General features: G+C 56.2%; 1 protein-coding gene across 11 annotated transcripts; it reads left to right on the top strand.

Moving 5' to 3' along the window:
* The first annotated feature begins 6 nt into the window (after positions 1-6).
* ANKRD13B (ankyrin repeat domain 13B) lies at positions 7-16,214 on the top strand. Of its 11 annotated transcripts, none has more exons than XR_006890769.1 (17): positions 91-204; positions 2,710-2,794; positions 3,225-3,381; positions 9,113-9,248; positions 9,375-9,499; positions 9,586-9,631; positions 10,269-10,412; positions 10,502-10,691; positions 10,769-10,835; positions 11,936-12,017; positions 12,799-12,863; positions 13,095-13,225; positions 13,406-13,508; positions 13,641-13,793; positions 13,923-14,086; positions 14,162-14,238; positions 14,706-14,765. XR_006890769.1 is itself a non-coding variant. In XM_046676977.1 (17 exons), exons 3-17 carry the CDS (start codon positions 3,250-3,252, stop codon positions 15,274-15,276), a joined length of 2,241 nt encoding a protein of 746 aa, XP_046532933.1. In that variant the 5' UTR covers positions 93-204; positions 2,710-2,794; positions 3,225-3,249; the 3' UTR covers positions 15,277-16,214. The 11 variants fall into 11 exon arrangements, 7 of the variants coding, with proteins under 7 accessions (XP_046532934.1, XP_046532936.1, XP_046532932.1 ...); XR_006890768.1 differs by having other exon boundaries at positions 92-204; positions 14,746-14,881; XM_046676977.1 differs by having other exon boundaries at positions 93-204; positions 13,351-13,508; positions 14,706-16,214.
* Positions 16,215-16,271: the final 57 nt, after the last annotated feature.

The following is a 16,271-nucleotide window of genomic DNA, read 5'->3' as shown; positions in this document are numbered from 1 at the left end:
CGGCCCCCCGCCCCGCGGCCCCGGGCCCCGGCTCCGGCGCCGTCCCTCCTCCCGGGCCGGGCGCCGCGGCCCCGGCATGAGGAGCGGGCGATGATCCCCGCCAACGCCTCCGCCAGGAAGGGGCCCGAGGGCAAGTACCCGCTGCACTACCTCGTGTGGCACAACCGCCACCGCGAGCTGGAGAAAGAGGTCCGCGCCGGCCAGGTAAGAGCGCCGTCGGGCGCCGCGGGGACCCCACGGCTGGGCACGCCCGCCCGGCGTGGGGAGGGGGCGCGGCGCGGGCTGTCCCGCCTCCCAGCGAGTTTGCAGCGCTTCTTTGTTCGCAGCCGCAGCTTTTGTGCTTGTTGACCGGGAGAGGATGATGGGAGCGGCCCCCGCCCGCTCCCCTCCTGCCCGGACCGGCGGCCCACACGTGTTCCGGACCCTCCCAGGTTGGGGTAGGGGACTCTGTGCCCCTCCTCTGCCGGGGCAGGGAGGGCTGCGGGGAGGGGCTGCCGGCTCGGTCTGTGTTCCATGTGGTGGGAGAGTCCGCCCCACTCAGCCGAGCAGCGACACCTCCCGCGTGAGTGCGCGGAGGTGGGCAAGGCCTGCGTAAGGAGGGGGTCACAGGTCAAGGATCAGAGAATAGGCTGTGACACTCCCAGGCATGCCAGCCCCACCCAGTGCCCTCCACCCTCATGGTGAGCGCTTAATCTGTTTGCTCAGACTGGGCAGAGTGCCTGCATCCCTCAGACCCCAGCGGCGGCTCAGAAATGGAGAGGGGAGAGAGACCTTCTTGGGGAAACCCTGAAGGGCCTTGTCCAGGTGCTGAAAGGCGCTCTCCTGCCCTCTGGTGCTGGGTCCTGGCTTCTAGGCGCTGAGGCCCCTAGCCACTGGCCTCGGGAAGGATTTGAGGTTCTGCACACAGAGCGGGCTCCCTAGTTCCTGCTAGTCAGTAAGAACGGGTGGGTCAGCAAGCTTTGGCTGGGCGATGGCCTCCAAGAAGATCGGGTAAGGGATGGGATCTCCTGGCCTTTCTTCAGGACCAAGGCAGGCACTGGTCACAGGTAGCTCCCAACTCTGCCCTTGGCCCCCAGGCCACAGGTAGGCACTCGTGGCTTGGACAGTGTGGACAGAACGCCCTCTAGAATGGAGAAGCAGGAGCCAGAGCTGGACCCAGCCTGCCTTGGTTTGGCTCAGATTGAAGCCCACAGACTTGGCCCAGGTCTGAGACCCTGGGGTCATGGGCTGGGAGTGGTTCACGCAGGAGTTGTCCCCTTTGGGAATATGCCTTTTGAGGGCCATTTCCTGAGTCACAGGAAGTTCAGTTTGAGGAGCTGTCTGCTTCCCAAGGGAAGAGTGAGGTGGAGAGCAGGACATCACCAGACAGTGAGTGAGGTGAGGGTCAGAGTATGTCTCTGAAGTCCTCCACTGAGCCCTCAGACCAGCACGGCACCCAGCTCTGCATAGCAGTCCCAGGAAACGTTGGGGTGACCTGAGCCTCCAAGCCTCTGGGCTGGTCGGGGTGTCCACGTCCATTCTACCTCCACTTACACAAGAATGCTCCAAGTTGCTCGTCAGACTGTGTCTCTGTTTATCCATCATAAAGGAAGTAGTTTTCAGCCATAGAGGCCTGGTAAAGGAAGTGAGGTCAGAGTGGTAGGTCCTGGGGGACAAAGATGAACAAACCAGGCACAGCCCCTGCCCTCAAGGACACCCCATTGTTGTGATGCGAGTGTGAACCGGGAGGTTCAGTGTGATGTGCAGGGTGCCAAGACACAGACAGCCCGTTCTCTTCTGGCCCTTCTTTGCTTTCCTCCCCTGAGGGCAAAAGAAGGCGAGCCTCTGAGAGAGGTTACAGCTGGCAGGGTTTGAGTCTGATCTAAGGAACTTTCCGATGGGATGGTTGATGGTTGGTTGAAGGATCGTTAGGCAGAAGGCTAGTGGCTGAATCTCCAGAATGGCTCAGTTGCACTCCCTGGCCCAGGTGGGTGGTCTGTTTCTTGCAGAGATTGGAGAGAGGCGAAATGCCCTAGAAGAAAAGGCCGTTCACTCAGGCCTCTTGGATTGCTAGTACTCAGGTCAGCAGCCATCTTGCTGAGGGGGGAGCACTGGAACCTGCTGCACGTGGGGGCAGTTGGGGCCGCTGAGTGTGTTCCTCTGTGCTCCCCTCAGGCTGCCACAGAAACCAGGCACCAGGTTCACCCCTGTCCCCACCCTCCCGTCCCCCTGCCCTGGTGTGTTAGTGTCTCCTCAAAATGGACACCGCCTGCCCTGATCCAGGCTAGGAGGAATATAGGGCACTGGCTGTGGTTAACCCTTGTTCAACCACAAAGGAGTCAGGCCGGTCCTCTCCTTGGCTCTGGGGGTGGCAAGAAGGGGAATGCCAATCAGACTCGGTGGCAGGGGCCCCGGACTATATCCCAACTCCAGGACTGACCCAGACTGACGTTTGCATCCAAATGTGCACTGCTCGGTCCTCAGGGCATCAGGTTCCCAGGGAGAGCTGAGGGCGCCGACCCAGCCATTTCCTGCAGGGGAGGGGCCTGGAGGCAGCCACCTCACATGATAATGAAACCCACTAGACTCCAGGCATTGCAGCTGGGGGTCCCTGACCTCTGGTCCTCTTGGCACCAACTGTCACAGCAAACAGCCAGGCTTTCCTCAGGCACACAGCAGCTGGGTTTCCCTGGTCTTCGCTTGGCATAGCTGCCTCTTCTTCCTTCCAAGAAAGCCCCGCAGAGGCCCTCCCGTGGGCAGGCTTGGCGATGCTGGCCAGCTGAGGAGGGGGATGGCATGGCAGGCTTCAGAGCAGGTTCGTGGGCTTTGCTCAGCCCCCCATTAGCTCTTTTGGGGGCGGGAAGCAGGGGGTGGCGGGTGGATGGGAAGTGCTCAGCAGGTGTTTTTTGGGGAAAGGAAGGCTTCATGGCCACCTCTAGCTGGCACCCAACAGTACAAAGGTTGCTGCTGCCCTGCTTCCTGCCATTCAGGTGCCTGCTAGGTTGGGAAGGACAGGGGGTTGTAGGCCAGTGATGTGCCCTTACCCCCTTGGCTGGCGAGGCTCCGGTTCTGGAGTCACGAGTCCCTGGTGTTCCCTGGGGTGGGAGGTGGAAGTTAGACTGTAAAGCTCCCTGTGGGAGGACGGAGGGGAGCAGGAGTCTTCCCCCGGCAACAGGCACTCTGGAGGGGCCAGACTGTGGTCCCAGGGGCTACCTCGCCATGGCCCTCCTTCCTCCTTTTCCCAGTTCCTCCTTCTGACCTAGAGATGACATGGGATTGTGGGGCCCCTGGATGCTCAGACAGAGGCTGCCGCACCCACAGTACCTGTTGTGTCCAGGAGCACCTGTGATCTCCTTTCTCCCTAAAGTGGGCAGTCCCGGGTATGGGCTGTCACCACAGCTGGTGAGTTGGGAAGCTCAGGAGAGAGATCCACAAATCCCAGAAACCAAAAATCAATGTGTCTGGGATGAGGGGGAGGGGCTGCGTGGGGCAGGATGGAGGGGGCGGGTGGAGGGAGAGTCTGCCTGCTACCCCCACCTGCCCACCTCAGCTTGGGGAACCATCCTGCCTCTCTCCCCCTTAGCTCAGGCGTACCTGGCCCTACACCTCACATCGGGTGGAAGAGCTGAGAAGCAGTGACCAGTGACCACACCAGACTCTGGCTGTTCTCCCTGGGGCTGGAGGAGGGAGGAGGGCAGGGAAGGGAGAGAAGGCTTATTAGTATGCGAGGCCCCACCCTCTGGGCCCCTTGCCTTCCCTCTCCAGCCCCCAGGCTTAGTCTGTACATTTGGTACGTCCTTGTAAGATTTTACCTACAAAAGGATTCTGCTAGTGCTAAAAAAGTTTGAAAAATACCCCACTAGTGCATGTGGGTTCAGGAGGTATGCATGTGCAAATGTGCTGGCAACGAACACGTGTGTTATACGTGAGTAGACCCCTGCAGAACCAGAGGGCAGCTGGGCGTGCATGTGCTTGTACACTTAGTGGTGCACATGTACTGTGAGTATGGAGGCAGGAGTATGAGTGTGTATCCTTATGGTACCTGTGTGTGTGTGTGTGTGTGTAGGTGTGTGCCTGAGTGGCAGCAAGGAGGCTCTGCCCAGGGAGCCCCAGCTCCTAAGCTCGAAGGATCCCTGCTTTTGACTCCAGCTGAGGCCTGCTGGGGTGCGGAGTTTCCGTTCTCTGCAGGAGGAAGCCTGGGTGTTGGGTTTCATGGGAAACCTTTTCATTCCAGCAATTAAATGGCTGCAGAGGAAGTTAATGAATTCTCCCACCTGGGCCCAGGGCAAGGTGCCACTTCCACTGCAGGCTCTGCTTTGGGCGGATGGGGGAGCTTCTCTGGGGCTTGGCTGGGTGTATGCAGGGCCCACCTCGGCCCTGGAAAACAGCAGTGCCCTGGGGACGCTAGGGAGGGCTGTCGGGAGAGCTCCTGAGGAGTGGGGGTGGAGAGGGGCACCCCTGCTCAGCAGGCAGTGCCAGCATCTCTCTGGAACCTAGAGCTGAGGCACCTGAGGGGGAGGTGGCAGGCAGCATCTGGCGCCCTGGGGCCGGGCGGGGTGCCCTGCCAGCTCCCCGGGGCCTTGTTAGCAGCAGCAGCAGCAGCATGTGGGGCAGGGCTGGTGGGAGGCATGGATGGTTCATCTGCAGCCCCCTGGGAGGGCCTCCTCCTGACTTCCCCAGCTAGCCCAGGGTCTGTGGATCCTCCACCACTCCCACCCCAGGGCTTACGACCCCAGTGGGGACAGACCCCAAGGGGCCCAGGCCAACTCATAATAGGCAAAGAGTAAACAGTGCTCCCCTCCTCTGGGGAGCTGTTGTAGGGGAGCTGCAGGGCAGCGGCTCGCGTCTCCAAGCCCGGCTCAGAGGGCCACAGGGGCCAGGCTCACTTTTTTTTTGAGGCTCCTAGTATATTTAAAGATGGAGAAATGCCAGCACAGAGTTATAAAAGTTATATGAATAATTTAAATTATTTAAAATATTTTATTTTTGACAAAGGAGTTCGGATTCATGTTTTAAAATATTTACCTTTGGCTAGAAGGCTTATAGCGAGAAGCAGCAGTCCCCGCTCTTCCTGTCCATACCTCACCATCTCTTTGCCCAGAGGCGACCACTTTGAACTCTAGGCTGTTTTGTTATTTCCCTCCATAATTATAAACAGCATACTTCTACAGCTATTTATTGGTTTATCAGTTTTACACTTTATTGCTTCCCCCCCCCATGCCCCTTAAATATAGTCATCTATGCGTTTGTTTGACAAATATTTCTTAAGCACCGGTTACGTGCCTGGCGTTGTCTAGGGACTGGAGGCATAGCACTGAAGAGAACGGACAGGGACCCTCCCTTTGTGGGGCTTACCGCTAGATGAGGGAGACAATGAAAAACCAAAGAAGCAATTTAACGTTGGACAAGAACTAAAAGCAGGGTAAGGTGCAATAAATAGATAAATAGCAGCTGTCATTTAAGATGGGTTGTCAGGGCAGTTCTTTGTAAGGAGGTGACATTTGAGCAGTGATCTGAGTGAAGTGGCTCTCCAGGGTATCCAGGAGAAGATGGTTCCAGGGCAGGCTGCTGTGTGGGAGTGGCATTTGGAGCAGAGGTGGGAGGCCGCATGAGTTCAAAGAGTCGTCCAGGGCTGTTGGATTCTATTCTAAACAGGATGGGAAGCCGCAAGAAGGTTTTGAGGTAACAAGCGTCAGGACTGACAAACATTTCACAGGATGATGGTCCCCACAATGGGCTATGTGGAGAATAGATCTAAGGAGCCAAGAGAGGCGTGAAGGGACCAGTGAGGAGGCCACGGAGCCACCAGGTGAGAGATGGCGTGGCTACCGACGCCCAGGATGGTAGCCTGAGGTGATGGAAACTAAGAAGACTCTGGATCTATTTTGAAGGTCAGGTTTTGCTGATGGATTAGATTTGGAAGGTGAAAGGAGAGGAAGAGAGGAAAACAGTTCCAACGTTTTTCACCTGAAAAGGGAGTGAATTGAGGTACTGTTTACTGTGGTGGGAGGACTGGGCAGATGCAGCTGTCCAGGATCGGCTGGAGTGAAGGAAGCGAGGGGAAGAGGAGAGTGTCTTGTAAAGAGATAACTCACATACCTATGCCCCATAAATTTAGCCCTACCCTCAGCCCATGTTTGCAGCTCTTCACTGCCTATGGGTCCTGTCCCCATGCTATTCTCTGAATAAAAGAGCACTACTGCCAGACCTTGAGAGTCCAAGAAGTCTTTCTTTTGACTCCTCGGCTCGCCGAGCCCGCATCAGTCATGATGTCCCACTTTGTTTCATGAATTAGATTATTTTTTCATATTTTTCATAGGATATCTTCCCCCTAAAAAGTTTTCTTCTGTTTCCTGCATTGACAGTGTTCCCTCTGGGTTTTTAGCATCTATTTGCATGTTTTGGTCTCTTTCGAGTTGGCGATTTTCCTCAAATATCCCGTCACCCTTGGCTGTTGGGGCGAATCTAAGAATGGAGGTGAGGAGTTGCTGATGCACAGTGCCGCTGTAAGATGATTGGGTGGCAAGCTGGCCTGCCTGTGGTAGGATCCCCAAATGTCTGTACACAGAGGTCTTTGGTGCCTCTAGTTTCTCCAAGGAAGAATTCTCCAACCTCCTGCGAGCGGTAGGATGGGGCAGTGATGTGCATAGTCTGGCTGCCAGTGGTTGAGGACCTGAGGCTGAGAAGGGACCAGGCTTTCACTGTTTGCAGCCCCGTGACCTCACCCTCAGGTCAGTGTCCCGAATCCAGGTCACGTTCGTAGGTTCTGGGCGTTAGGATGTATACTTATATTTTTGAAGGGCACCACCATTCAACCCACTATGATAGGTTTTTTTTTTTTTTTTAATATATATCAAGTTTGGAAAAATTTTGGCTATTATTTCTTTAAATTTGTCTCCTTTTACCCACTTACTTACCCTATCCTCTGGGACTACAATTACACATATGTCAGAATGCCTTATAGTGTCTCACAGATTGCTGAGGCTCTTTGAATGTGTTTTTAGTACTTTTTTCCTCCTCTGTGCTTCAGCTTGTATAGTTCTGTTGCTATGTCTTCAAGTTCACTGACTTTTTTATTCTGTAGTGTCTAATCTTCTGTCAATGCCATCCAATGAATTTTTCATTTCAGATATTGTACTTATCTCCCATTTCTTTCCACATTGCATTCTTGTTTTTCTTTAAACTCCTGAGCATATCGAGCCATTCATCATCTTTATTATTTCTGAATATAATGTGTTTCTATTAAATGACTTTTCTCCTAATTATGAGTCACATTTTCCTACTTCTTTGCATGTCTAGTAATTTCTTTTTCCTTTTTTGGTGAAAAGGATTGGCCCTGAGCTAACGTCTGTTGCCAATCTTCCTCTTTTTGCTTGAGGAAGGTTGTCACTGAGCTAACGTCTGTGCTAATCTTCCTCTATTTTGTATGTGCGATGCTGCTACAGCATGGCTTGATGAGTGGTGTATAGGTCAGCACCCAGGATCTGAACCTGTGAACCCAGGGCCGCCAAAGCAGAGCACGCAAACTTAACCACTATGCCACTGGGCCGGCCCCAAATGTCTAGTAATTTTTTTTTTTTGAGGAAGAGTAGTCCGAAGCTAACATCTGCCACCAATCCTCCTCTTTTTGCTGAGGAAGATTGGCCCTGAAATACAGCCGTGCCCATCTTCCTCTACTTTATATGTGGGATGCCCACACAGCATGGCTTGATAAGTGGTGTGTAGGTCCGTGCCTGGGATCTGAACTGGTAAACCCTGGGCTGCCAAAGTGGAGCACAAACTTAACCACTATGCCACCGGGCTGGCCCCAAATGTCTAGTAATTTTTAACTGGATGTTGGATATTGTAAATCTTGTGATGTTAAGCATCTGGATTTTTTGTCTTTCTTTAAAGAGTGTTAGGCTTTGTTCTGGCAGACTAAGTGAAGTTACTTGCAAATCAGCTTGATCCTTTTGAGTTAGTTTTTCATCTTTATTAGATTGGGTCTAGGTGAGCCTTTTCTGCAGGGATAGTTCAGCCCTCCTACTGAGACCTTCTCAGGTCTCTGTCGAATACCCTGGGGAAACAACAAGCACTCTCCATTCCAGCAGGTCGGAGCTTGAATGCGTCCCTGCCCTGGGTGAGCCCTGAGAATTTGTCAGCTTATTGCTTCTTTCTGCCTGGTCTTGTTGATTTAACATTCAGCAAAGATGCAAAGGTACCCCATGCAGATTCCTGGAGCTCTTTTTTGTTTTTTTGCATAGCTCCCTCCTTCCTGGAACTCTGCCCTGCAACTTGTAGCTATGTCAGCCTCCCTTATCCCCTGTCTCTATGTGCTCCACCCCTCAGTAGACTACACACTCTGCTGGGGATTCCCCTCCCTGAATTGCAGTCTGGAATGTTCCTCCAGGTAGAAATCCAGGCAATCACAGGGCCCACCTCGTTTGCTTCTCTTACTTCAGGGATCACAGTCCTGGTCTACTTGTTGCCTAGTGCCTGAAAACAGTTATTTCATATATTTTGAAACAACAGTTTTCTCTGTTTATGGCAGAAGGGTATTTCAGTTACCTCATCATGGTTGGAGTAGAAGCCTGTTCCTGGCATTTTAATCAAGCCTTGGGAAGGAGAGGAGTTACGTGCATGTGGTCAGTTCATTAAATTAACTAGAAGTCCTAGCCTCCTGAAATATATTTAAATATTTATGTTGAACAAACATATGCTTTTATCACCCAACAAAAATCTCATACAATGTAATCATGCTATTTTTTATAACATTTGTAAAAAATGTTAATACATCACATCCCACGGGCACAGGATGTGGGTTTGAAGTTGTACCATGAATATGTTCTTTCATTCCTATCATTGTATTGCTGCAACTTTTGCTAATCCTCACTCACTGGTAATGTCAATGACCTAAATTGGTGGCCTTTCCTGAAGGTATGGTCTTGGACCCCTAGGTTAGGTCCTGTCTCCGGTGCCATCCTAGGCCAACAGCCTCATTCGACCATCCTTCGGCCCCAGGCTTCCTCTTCACAGGCAGCCCACTGGGTCTTGGAGGGGTGAACCCACGTGGTTGCTGCCTGGTTGGAGTCTCTCGGGCTCAGATAGGCTGCCTCAGAAGTGACAAGGTCTCCGTCCTCACCTCCTTCTCCAGGTGGACATCGAGCAGCTGGATCCCCGTGGGCGGACTCCCCTGCACCTAGCCACCACCCTGGGGCACCTCGAGTGTGCCCGTGTGCTCCTGGCACACGGGGCAGACGTGGGCAGGGAGAATCGCAGCGGCTGGACAGGTGGGCACCTCTGCTCACCCTGGCCCCACAGCCAGGGGCTCCCCAGCATCAGAGTCCCTCCTCTGGTTGGCTGAAGGGAGCCCGTGGCAGGGTCCCGTGCTGTGACATTGCCTTCCCCTCCCCCAGTGCTTCAGGAGGCTGTGAGTACCCGGGACCTGGAGCTGGTGCAGCTGGTGCTGCGGTACCGGGACTACCAGCGCGTGGTGAAGCGGCTGGCGGGCATCCCCGTGCTCCTGGAGAAGCTGCGCAAGGTGAGGGCCAGCCCCTCAGCCTCCCACTGTAGCCCTTGAACCCTGTCTCTAGTGCAGGCTTAGCTACTCTCCTTCTCATCCTCCAGGCCCAGGACTTCTATGTGGAGATGAAGTGGGAGTTCACCAGCTGGGGTAAGAGGCACTGGGGGGCCTCACTGGGCACTCTCCCACCTCAGGGCCTTTGCACTTGCTGCCCCTCCTGCCTGGAGCACCCTTCCCATAGCTCTTCCTGTGGCTCCTTCTCATTGTTTAGTTCTCAGCTCAATGCCACCTCCTCAACTAGGCCTTTCCACGCTGCCTCAGACACTGTCTCGATTCCATTATTATTATTTCTTTCACTTTGTAATGGTTTGCTCATTTGTTTGTTTGTTACCTGCCACCCCTTGCTAGAAGGTAAGCTCCAAGAGGGCAGGGGTCCTGTCTTGTTCAGTGTTGTGTCCCCACTGACTGGAATAGTGCCTGGCACACAGTAGGTGTTCAGTAAATATTTGTTGGAGGACTGATGAAAGATTGAGTGAGTAAATTAACAAACGGTGGATGCTAGGGACTTGGTGATGGCTGCACATGCCTGTCCCCAACCTCAGGTTGCTCACCCCTGAGTGACTGTGGCCTACAGTTGTGTAGGGGGAGGCGGGGGAGAGCTGCTCTCCCACCAGTTCCCTCACCCCTTCCCCGCCACACCACTGACCCTGATCCCCACACCCTGAGGTGGCCCAGGTCGGGTGGACCAGGCACACTGAAGCCACTTCTGACCTTCCTTTCCGTCTAGTGCCCCTCGTGTCCAAGATCTGCCCTAGCGACACCTACAAAGTGTGGAAGAGTGGGCAGAACCTACGGGTAGACACCACGCTCCTGGGCTTTGACCACATGACGTGGCAGCGAGGGAACCGCAGCTTTGTCTTCAGGGGCCAAGGTCAGGCAGGAGGGAGGTGGGGCAGGGCAGGGAGCTGGGGACAGCCCCATGCCATCCCTGACTGCCCTGTGCTGTTCCGTGGCTGGCAGACACAAGTGCCGTGGTCATGGAGATTGACCATGACCGCCGGGTGGTGTACACGGAGACTCTGGCACTGGCCGGGCAGGACCGCGAGCTCCTGCTGGCTGCCGCCCAGCCCACCGAGGAGCAGGTGCTGAGCCGGCTCACCGCGCCCGTCGTCACCACACAGCTCGACACTAAGAACATTTCCTTTGAGAGGTGAGTGGGCATGGCCTTGATAGCCTGGAGCCAGTCCAGTGGGGCGCCCCCTCACCTGGACCACTCTCCCTCCCCAGGAACAAGACTGGCATCCTGGGCTGGCGCAGTGAGAAGACGGAGATGGTGAATGGGTATGAAGCCAAGGTGAGGCCACAGCTCCTGGCTGCCAGACCTGGCCACACTCTTGCCTACAGTGAGCTGGGCAGGGGTTTCCTGACCACCCTTTCTCAGCCTTGGAGGTGCAGAAGCAATGCGGCATGGAGGGAAGGGCCTAGACTAACAGGCAACCGATGAGACTGGCCCGAGTTTATTGAGCACTTATTATATTGTATTCATATTCAAGGCACTGTTCTGGCATTTTATATGCATCTATGTATGTATATACAACACGCACACGCATATATGTATATATATGTGTGTATATCACACACACACACACACACACACACACACACACGCTCCTTTAATCCTTACAACAATCCTTTCAGGTAGGTCTATTATTATTCCCACTTCACAGATGTTTATTGAGCTCTTTCCACGGTATCGCATTTAATCCTCAAACAACTCCATGAAGTAGGGTATCGGCCCATTTTACGATGAGGAAACAGAGGCCTGGAGTGGCTCAGTGACCTGCACAAGGTCGCCCAGCTGTAAGTGACAGAGCCAAGGTTCAGCCCGTGGCTGCCTGACTCCAAGGCCAGGCCCTTACCCCTAAGAAGACTGTGTTGGTCACTCTGGGACCCCTACATCGCCCATGTGGACCACATGGTGCCGCCGATGAATGAAGGGACTAACAAACACTTGCAAGGTTCTGTTTTGTTGTTTCTTCCTGGAGGCCTTCCCTGGTTCTGGAGGCCGGGGAGGCCTCTGCTTTTTGTTCCCCCAGCCCTGTGTTCCCCCTACCTGAGCGTGTATCACACCATGTTATAACTGTCCATTTTCTTGTCTCTTCAACTCGACTGTGAGCCTTAAGAGGGCAGGGATCATGTTTGGCCTTGCTTGTTCACCACTCTATCCCTGATGCCTGCCTCAGTGCCTGGCACATAAAGGCTCCTCACAAAATGTTTGTTGAATGAATAAGAGAACGAATGAATGACTTCATATATTTACTTGCCCAAAGTCCTGGAGTAAACAGGAGCAAGCAGCTCCCCAACCTTCCTTGCAAGAAGTGTTCATAGTGCCTCTGGGGGCAGGGGGTTGGGGTACCAGGGCTGTCTTTGAGCCCTTTCCTTATCTGTCTCCAGGTATATGGGGCATCCAACGTGGAGCTCATCACCCGGACACGGACAGAGCACCTTTCAGAACAGCACAAGGGCAAGGTCAAAGGTAATGAGGCCGAGGTAGATGGGGGAGATGTGAGGAACGAGCTCCCACTTGAGCGCCTCCATTGGATTTCCTCTGACATCCTAGCGAGAGCCAGGATAGCTTATTTAGGCAAATCGGTTTCAATTCAAGTGCCAAATCCTAATGATTGATAGTGGCTGCCTGGAGTGTTGCTAAGAAGATTCTAAGGCATTTGGGCTCAATGGGAAGGAATGCTACAATTGATTACTAATGTCTGCATTGGATTTTGGAGGGAGTAGAAATGCTGTGTATACTATTTATTGGCCATTCTAGTCTAGTGGGACATGCCCTAGGCAGAAAGTCAGGGGGCCCTGCCACTGATTCTCTGTGCCTATTGATACCACATCTGACTCTCTGGGCATCAGTTAGTCTGTCTAGAGTGGAAAGACATAACTCCTACCTCACAAGGGAACAAAATGAAGTCGTTAATATGGAAGTGCCTGAAGGAAAACCCACACATACACCTGCATATCCCAAAACTGCTTATCAAACGCAGGTATTTTTTGTCCAGTGTCACCAACCTGGAGAGTGACACTTTTGGAAGTTTCTCCTGAGCTCCAGGCCTACTTTTATAAGCTGTGCTTATAGTGTCCCTGGTCCCTGCCCCTTGGAGTCCTGAACCCCCTTCAGATGAAGGTTTCTGGGTATGTGGTGTGAGTGAGCAATCTCCCCTCCCCCCCCAGGAACCAGCCTCCTCCCTAGGTCTTAGGCGCTGTCACTTCTGAGGGCTGCAGTGTCCTCTGAGATGCCACATTTCTTGTAGGCTGTAAGACACCTCTGCAGTCCTTCCTGGGAATTGCTGAGCAGCATGGGGGCCCCCAAAACGGGGTGAGTGTGTGCCAGGGGCTCCCCTATGTGGAAGGGTGTGGATGTGGCTCAGGAGGAGGCTTGGGAGGCCTCCTGCTTAGCGTGGCCTGTGTGGACCTCCCTTACACAATGCCCAAGGCCCCGTCAGCTCCACAGCGGCAGGGGGGACAGCTCTGGGGCCCAGAATTCCAAACGGTTGGACTGGCATCAGGAACTGAGAAGGGTTCCTGGGCCCCTCCCCGTGTGGTACAGACCCTGATCACTCAGACTCTGAGCCAAGCCAACCCCACTGCCATCACCGCAGAAGAGTACTTCAACCCCAACTTTGAGCTTGGCAACCGTGACATGGGCCGCCCCATGGAACTGACCACCAAGACACAGAAGTGAGGCCCCCTGCTGGTGCTGGGGAGGGCTGGGCCGGGCAGGGCAGGGGGGCAGGGGCTCCAGAGGTGCTGGGAGGCCATAGCTTCTACAATGTCCCTTACCCCTTGGGATCTGGTGGGGGCAGGTTCAAGGCCAAGCTGTGGCTGTGTGAGGAGCATCCCCTGTCCCTGTGTGAGCAGGTGGCCCCCATCATTGACCTCATGGCCGTCAGCAATGCGCTTTTCGCCAAGCTCCGGGACTTCATTACCCTGCGCCTGCCTCCAGGCTTCCCTGTCAAGATTGGTGAGACCCCACCGCCGTTTCCTTTCAGCCCCAGTTGGGGGTGGGGTGGGGGTGGGGCTTAGATGAGGTAAAGGGGGAGTTCTAAGGTGTGAGGGGGTGGGTAGTGGCGCCTGATGGTTTCCTTATCCTCAGAAATCCCGATCTTCCACATCCTCAACGCCCGCATCACCTTCGGGAACCTCAATGGCTGCGACGAGCCGGTGCCATCGGTGCGAGGCAGCCCCAGCAGCGAGACCCCTTCTCCGGGCAGCGACTCGTCCAGTGTCAGCAGCTCCAGTTCCACGAGTGAGCTGCTGCCCCTCTCCGAGCCCGCCCTCCCCTGCCCTCCCCTCCACAGCAGAGCGCTCGCCGGGGCAGGGGGGAGGCCTAAGGGGTGGGCCCGGCCCCGTCTGACCCCCAGCCCGGCACCCTCAGCCTCGTGCCGCGGCTGCGAAATCTCCCCCGCCTTGTTCGAGGCCCCGCGCGGCTACAGCGTGCTGGGCGGCCAGCGGGAGGCGGCGACCCGCGATGACGATGATGACTTGCTGCAGTTCGCCATCCAGCAGAGCCTGCTTGAGGCAGGCAGTGAGTACGACCAGGTGCGTCCCCGTGGCCGCTCCGGCCTCCAGACTGTGGGCCGTCCTAGCTAACTGGCCCGCGCCCCCTCCCTCCAGGTCACCATCTGGGAGGCGCTAACCAACAGCAAGCCGGGTACTCACCCCATGTCCTGCGAGGGTCGCCGACAGGACAGGTCAGTGCCTGCCAGTCCTGAGAGAGTTTGGAGACGCCTATCTCCCTCCCCCCCCCCACGCCCCTACATATGCACAGAGTACTGTCATAGTGGGTGAGGACAGTGCCAACTGAGCAGCCCCTCTTGGCCCAGAGAAACTGTGGTGCCCTGTTAACAAGAGGGCTTCTACCACCACCCTTTCCTGACTCGGTGGGTGAGCAGCTCTCCAAAAGTGGCCACGGAGTAGGGTCCAGGCCTCTTGGTCGTCAGACCCTTACCAAGCCGGGTGTGGGGCTGGGGTTCTAGAAGATACCCACATACTCTGGGCAGCTGTCTACTGGGAGGATGAGTTTTGTAGGGGCTGGGATCTGCCACAACAGGCTGGGAGTCAGGGAGGTGACGCGGGACTCATGGCCTCCACTGGAGGGTGGCGAGGGGCGCTCCGTCCTGGGGCCTCCACGCTGTCTCCCGGCCCCGCTTATGGGCAGGTGCGCCCCGGAGCCCGCGACGTATCTTACCCGCCCCCAGGAGCACCCCGCCCACGCCGCAGCGCCAGCCCGCGCCCCCAGCCGCCCTGGCGACGGTCCCCAGCCCGCGGCCCAGCCCCGGCTCAGGCCCAGGCGGCCACGCGTTCCGGAGCTACGACGAGCAGCTGCGGCTGGCCATGGAGCTGTCGGCGCAGGAGCAGGAGGAGCGGCGGCGGCGCGCGCGCCAGGAGGAGGAGGAGCTGGAGCGCATCCTGCGGCTCTCGCTGACGGAGCAGTAGCGCCTATTGCCGGGCCCCTCGGCCACGCCACGCGTGCCCGGCCCGGGAGCCAGATCCGCCCCGGCCCGCGCGCCCGCCGAGCTGCGGCTGGAGACTGGAGCGGCCGCCTCGGGGACTTAGCGGCGTCCCAGGCACCAGAGGGGGAGGGCTTCGGCACGGCCGCGGGGTACCTTTCCGGGCCAGGGCCCTGGAGGCAGCTGGCACGGCCCGGTCCCCCTGCTTTGCTGTATCCTGACCCCCACTCCTCTTCCCTGGGCTCTGACCTGTCCAAGGGCGGAGCCAGGCGGTCCTGAGGAGGGAGATGGGTCCTTAGAGGAGCACTGTCCCCATCCCTTGCTCCTTCTGGCCGGTCCTCCTTTCTGCTCACTGACCCCACTCCAGGACACTGCCCGTGAAGCCTTTGCATCTCCGCTCTTCACCCCTGGGGGGCAGCTGAGCTCCCCACGTGCTGTGTTGCAGCTTGTCCCAGACACGAAGCAGCACGTCAAGGGCCCAGCCCCTCCCCAACCCCGGCATTTCAGCGTCAAGTGCACTTAGCGGGGTGCCCGGTTCCCCCAGCCCCCACACCCCTCCCGGGTCTCAGGGTGGTCCCAGCTTCTCTTTGGGCGGCCAGAGGTTTGGAGTCCCTATCCCACGTTTTTGTGATCTGGGAGGGTGCCCAAGGTGGCCCCCCGGACCTGGGCAAGGCCTGGCTCCCTCATGGTGTCTTTGTGGATGGGGGTAATACTGGGCTGGGGGCAAGCACTAGGCCCTACACTAGACAGGACACAGAGGGGTTGCCCAGGGCCCTGGCACCACCACCCATCCCTTCCCACCAGCTGCTGCTAGCCCTCTGTGGTTGTGCGTCCCACTTGCCCCAACCCAGGGGCTGACTCTAAAACCCTTCATCCAATGGTGCTAACCCCCGGCGCTCCCCTGCCCCACCCCACCCACCCAGAGAAGCACAGACCCCGCCAGGGGCAGGGGCCCACCGCACACCCTTGTCCGGGTTCTCTCGGACTGGCCTTCCTGGTTCAGCCAGTGAGGCTCAGAAGGGACACAAAAAGGATGAAAGAAAAGAACAAAGAGAAACTGTTCCTCTCACCCCCTTCCCTGATGCCAGGGGCACCAGACTGATTCTGAGGCACAAATAAAAGAGGCTTCAAACCCGAGGCTTTTCCTACCTGGCTTTACTGGGGAAGAACGCTACACACCTGCGGGTTGGAGGTTCCTTCTGAACCTCAGTGTGGGAAGGGCTCCAGGTAAGAGGATGCCTGGCGGGTCCTGAGCCCAGGGTTGCATTCGTCAG

The sequence above is a fragment of the Equus quagga genome, chromosome 11 (genome assembly GCF_021613505.1).
Source record: "Equus quagga isolate Etosha38 chromosome 11, UCLA_HA_Equagga_1.0, whole genome shotgun sequence".
Classification (NCBI taxonomy): domain Eukaryota; kingdom Metazoa; phylum Chordata; class Mammalia; order Perissodactyla; family Equidae; genus Equus; species Equus quagga.
This window is presented reverse-complemented; position numbering and strand designations above follow the sequence as displayed.

Excerpts from the sequence above, each read along its gene's own strand:
- ANKRD13B (XM_046676974.1), top strand. The coding sequence starts at position 3,250 with ATGGGATTGTGGGGCCCCTGGATGCTCAGACAGAGGCTGCCGCACCCA. Across the intron at positions 9,500-9,585 it reads TCCTGGAGAAGCTGCGCAAG|GCCCAGGACTTCTATGTGGA; the intron begins GTGAGGGCCAGC and ends CTCATCCTCCAG. Across the intron at positions 9,632-10,268 it reads GTGGGAGTTCACCAGCTGGG|TGCCCCTCGTGTCCAAGATC; the intron begins GTAAGAGGCACT and ends CTTTCCGTCTAG.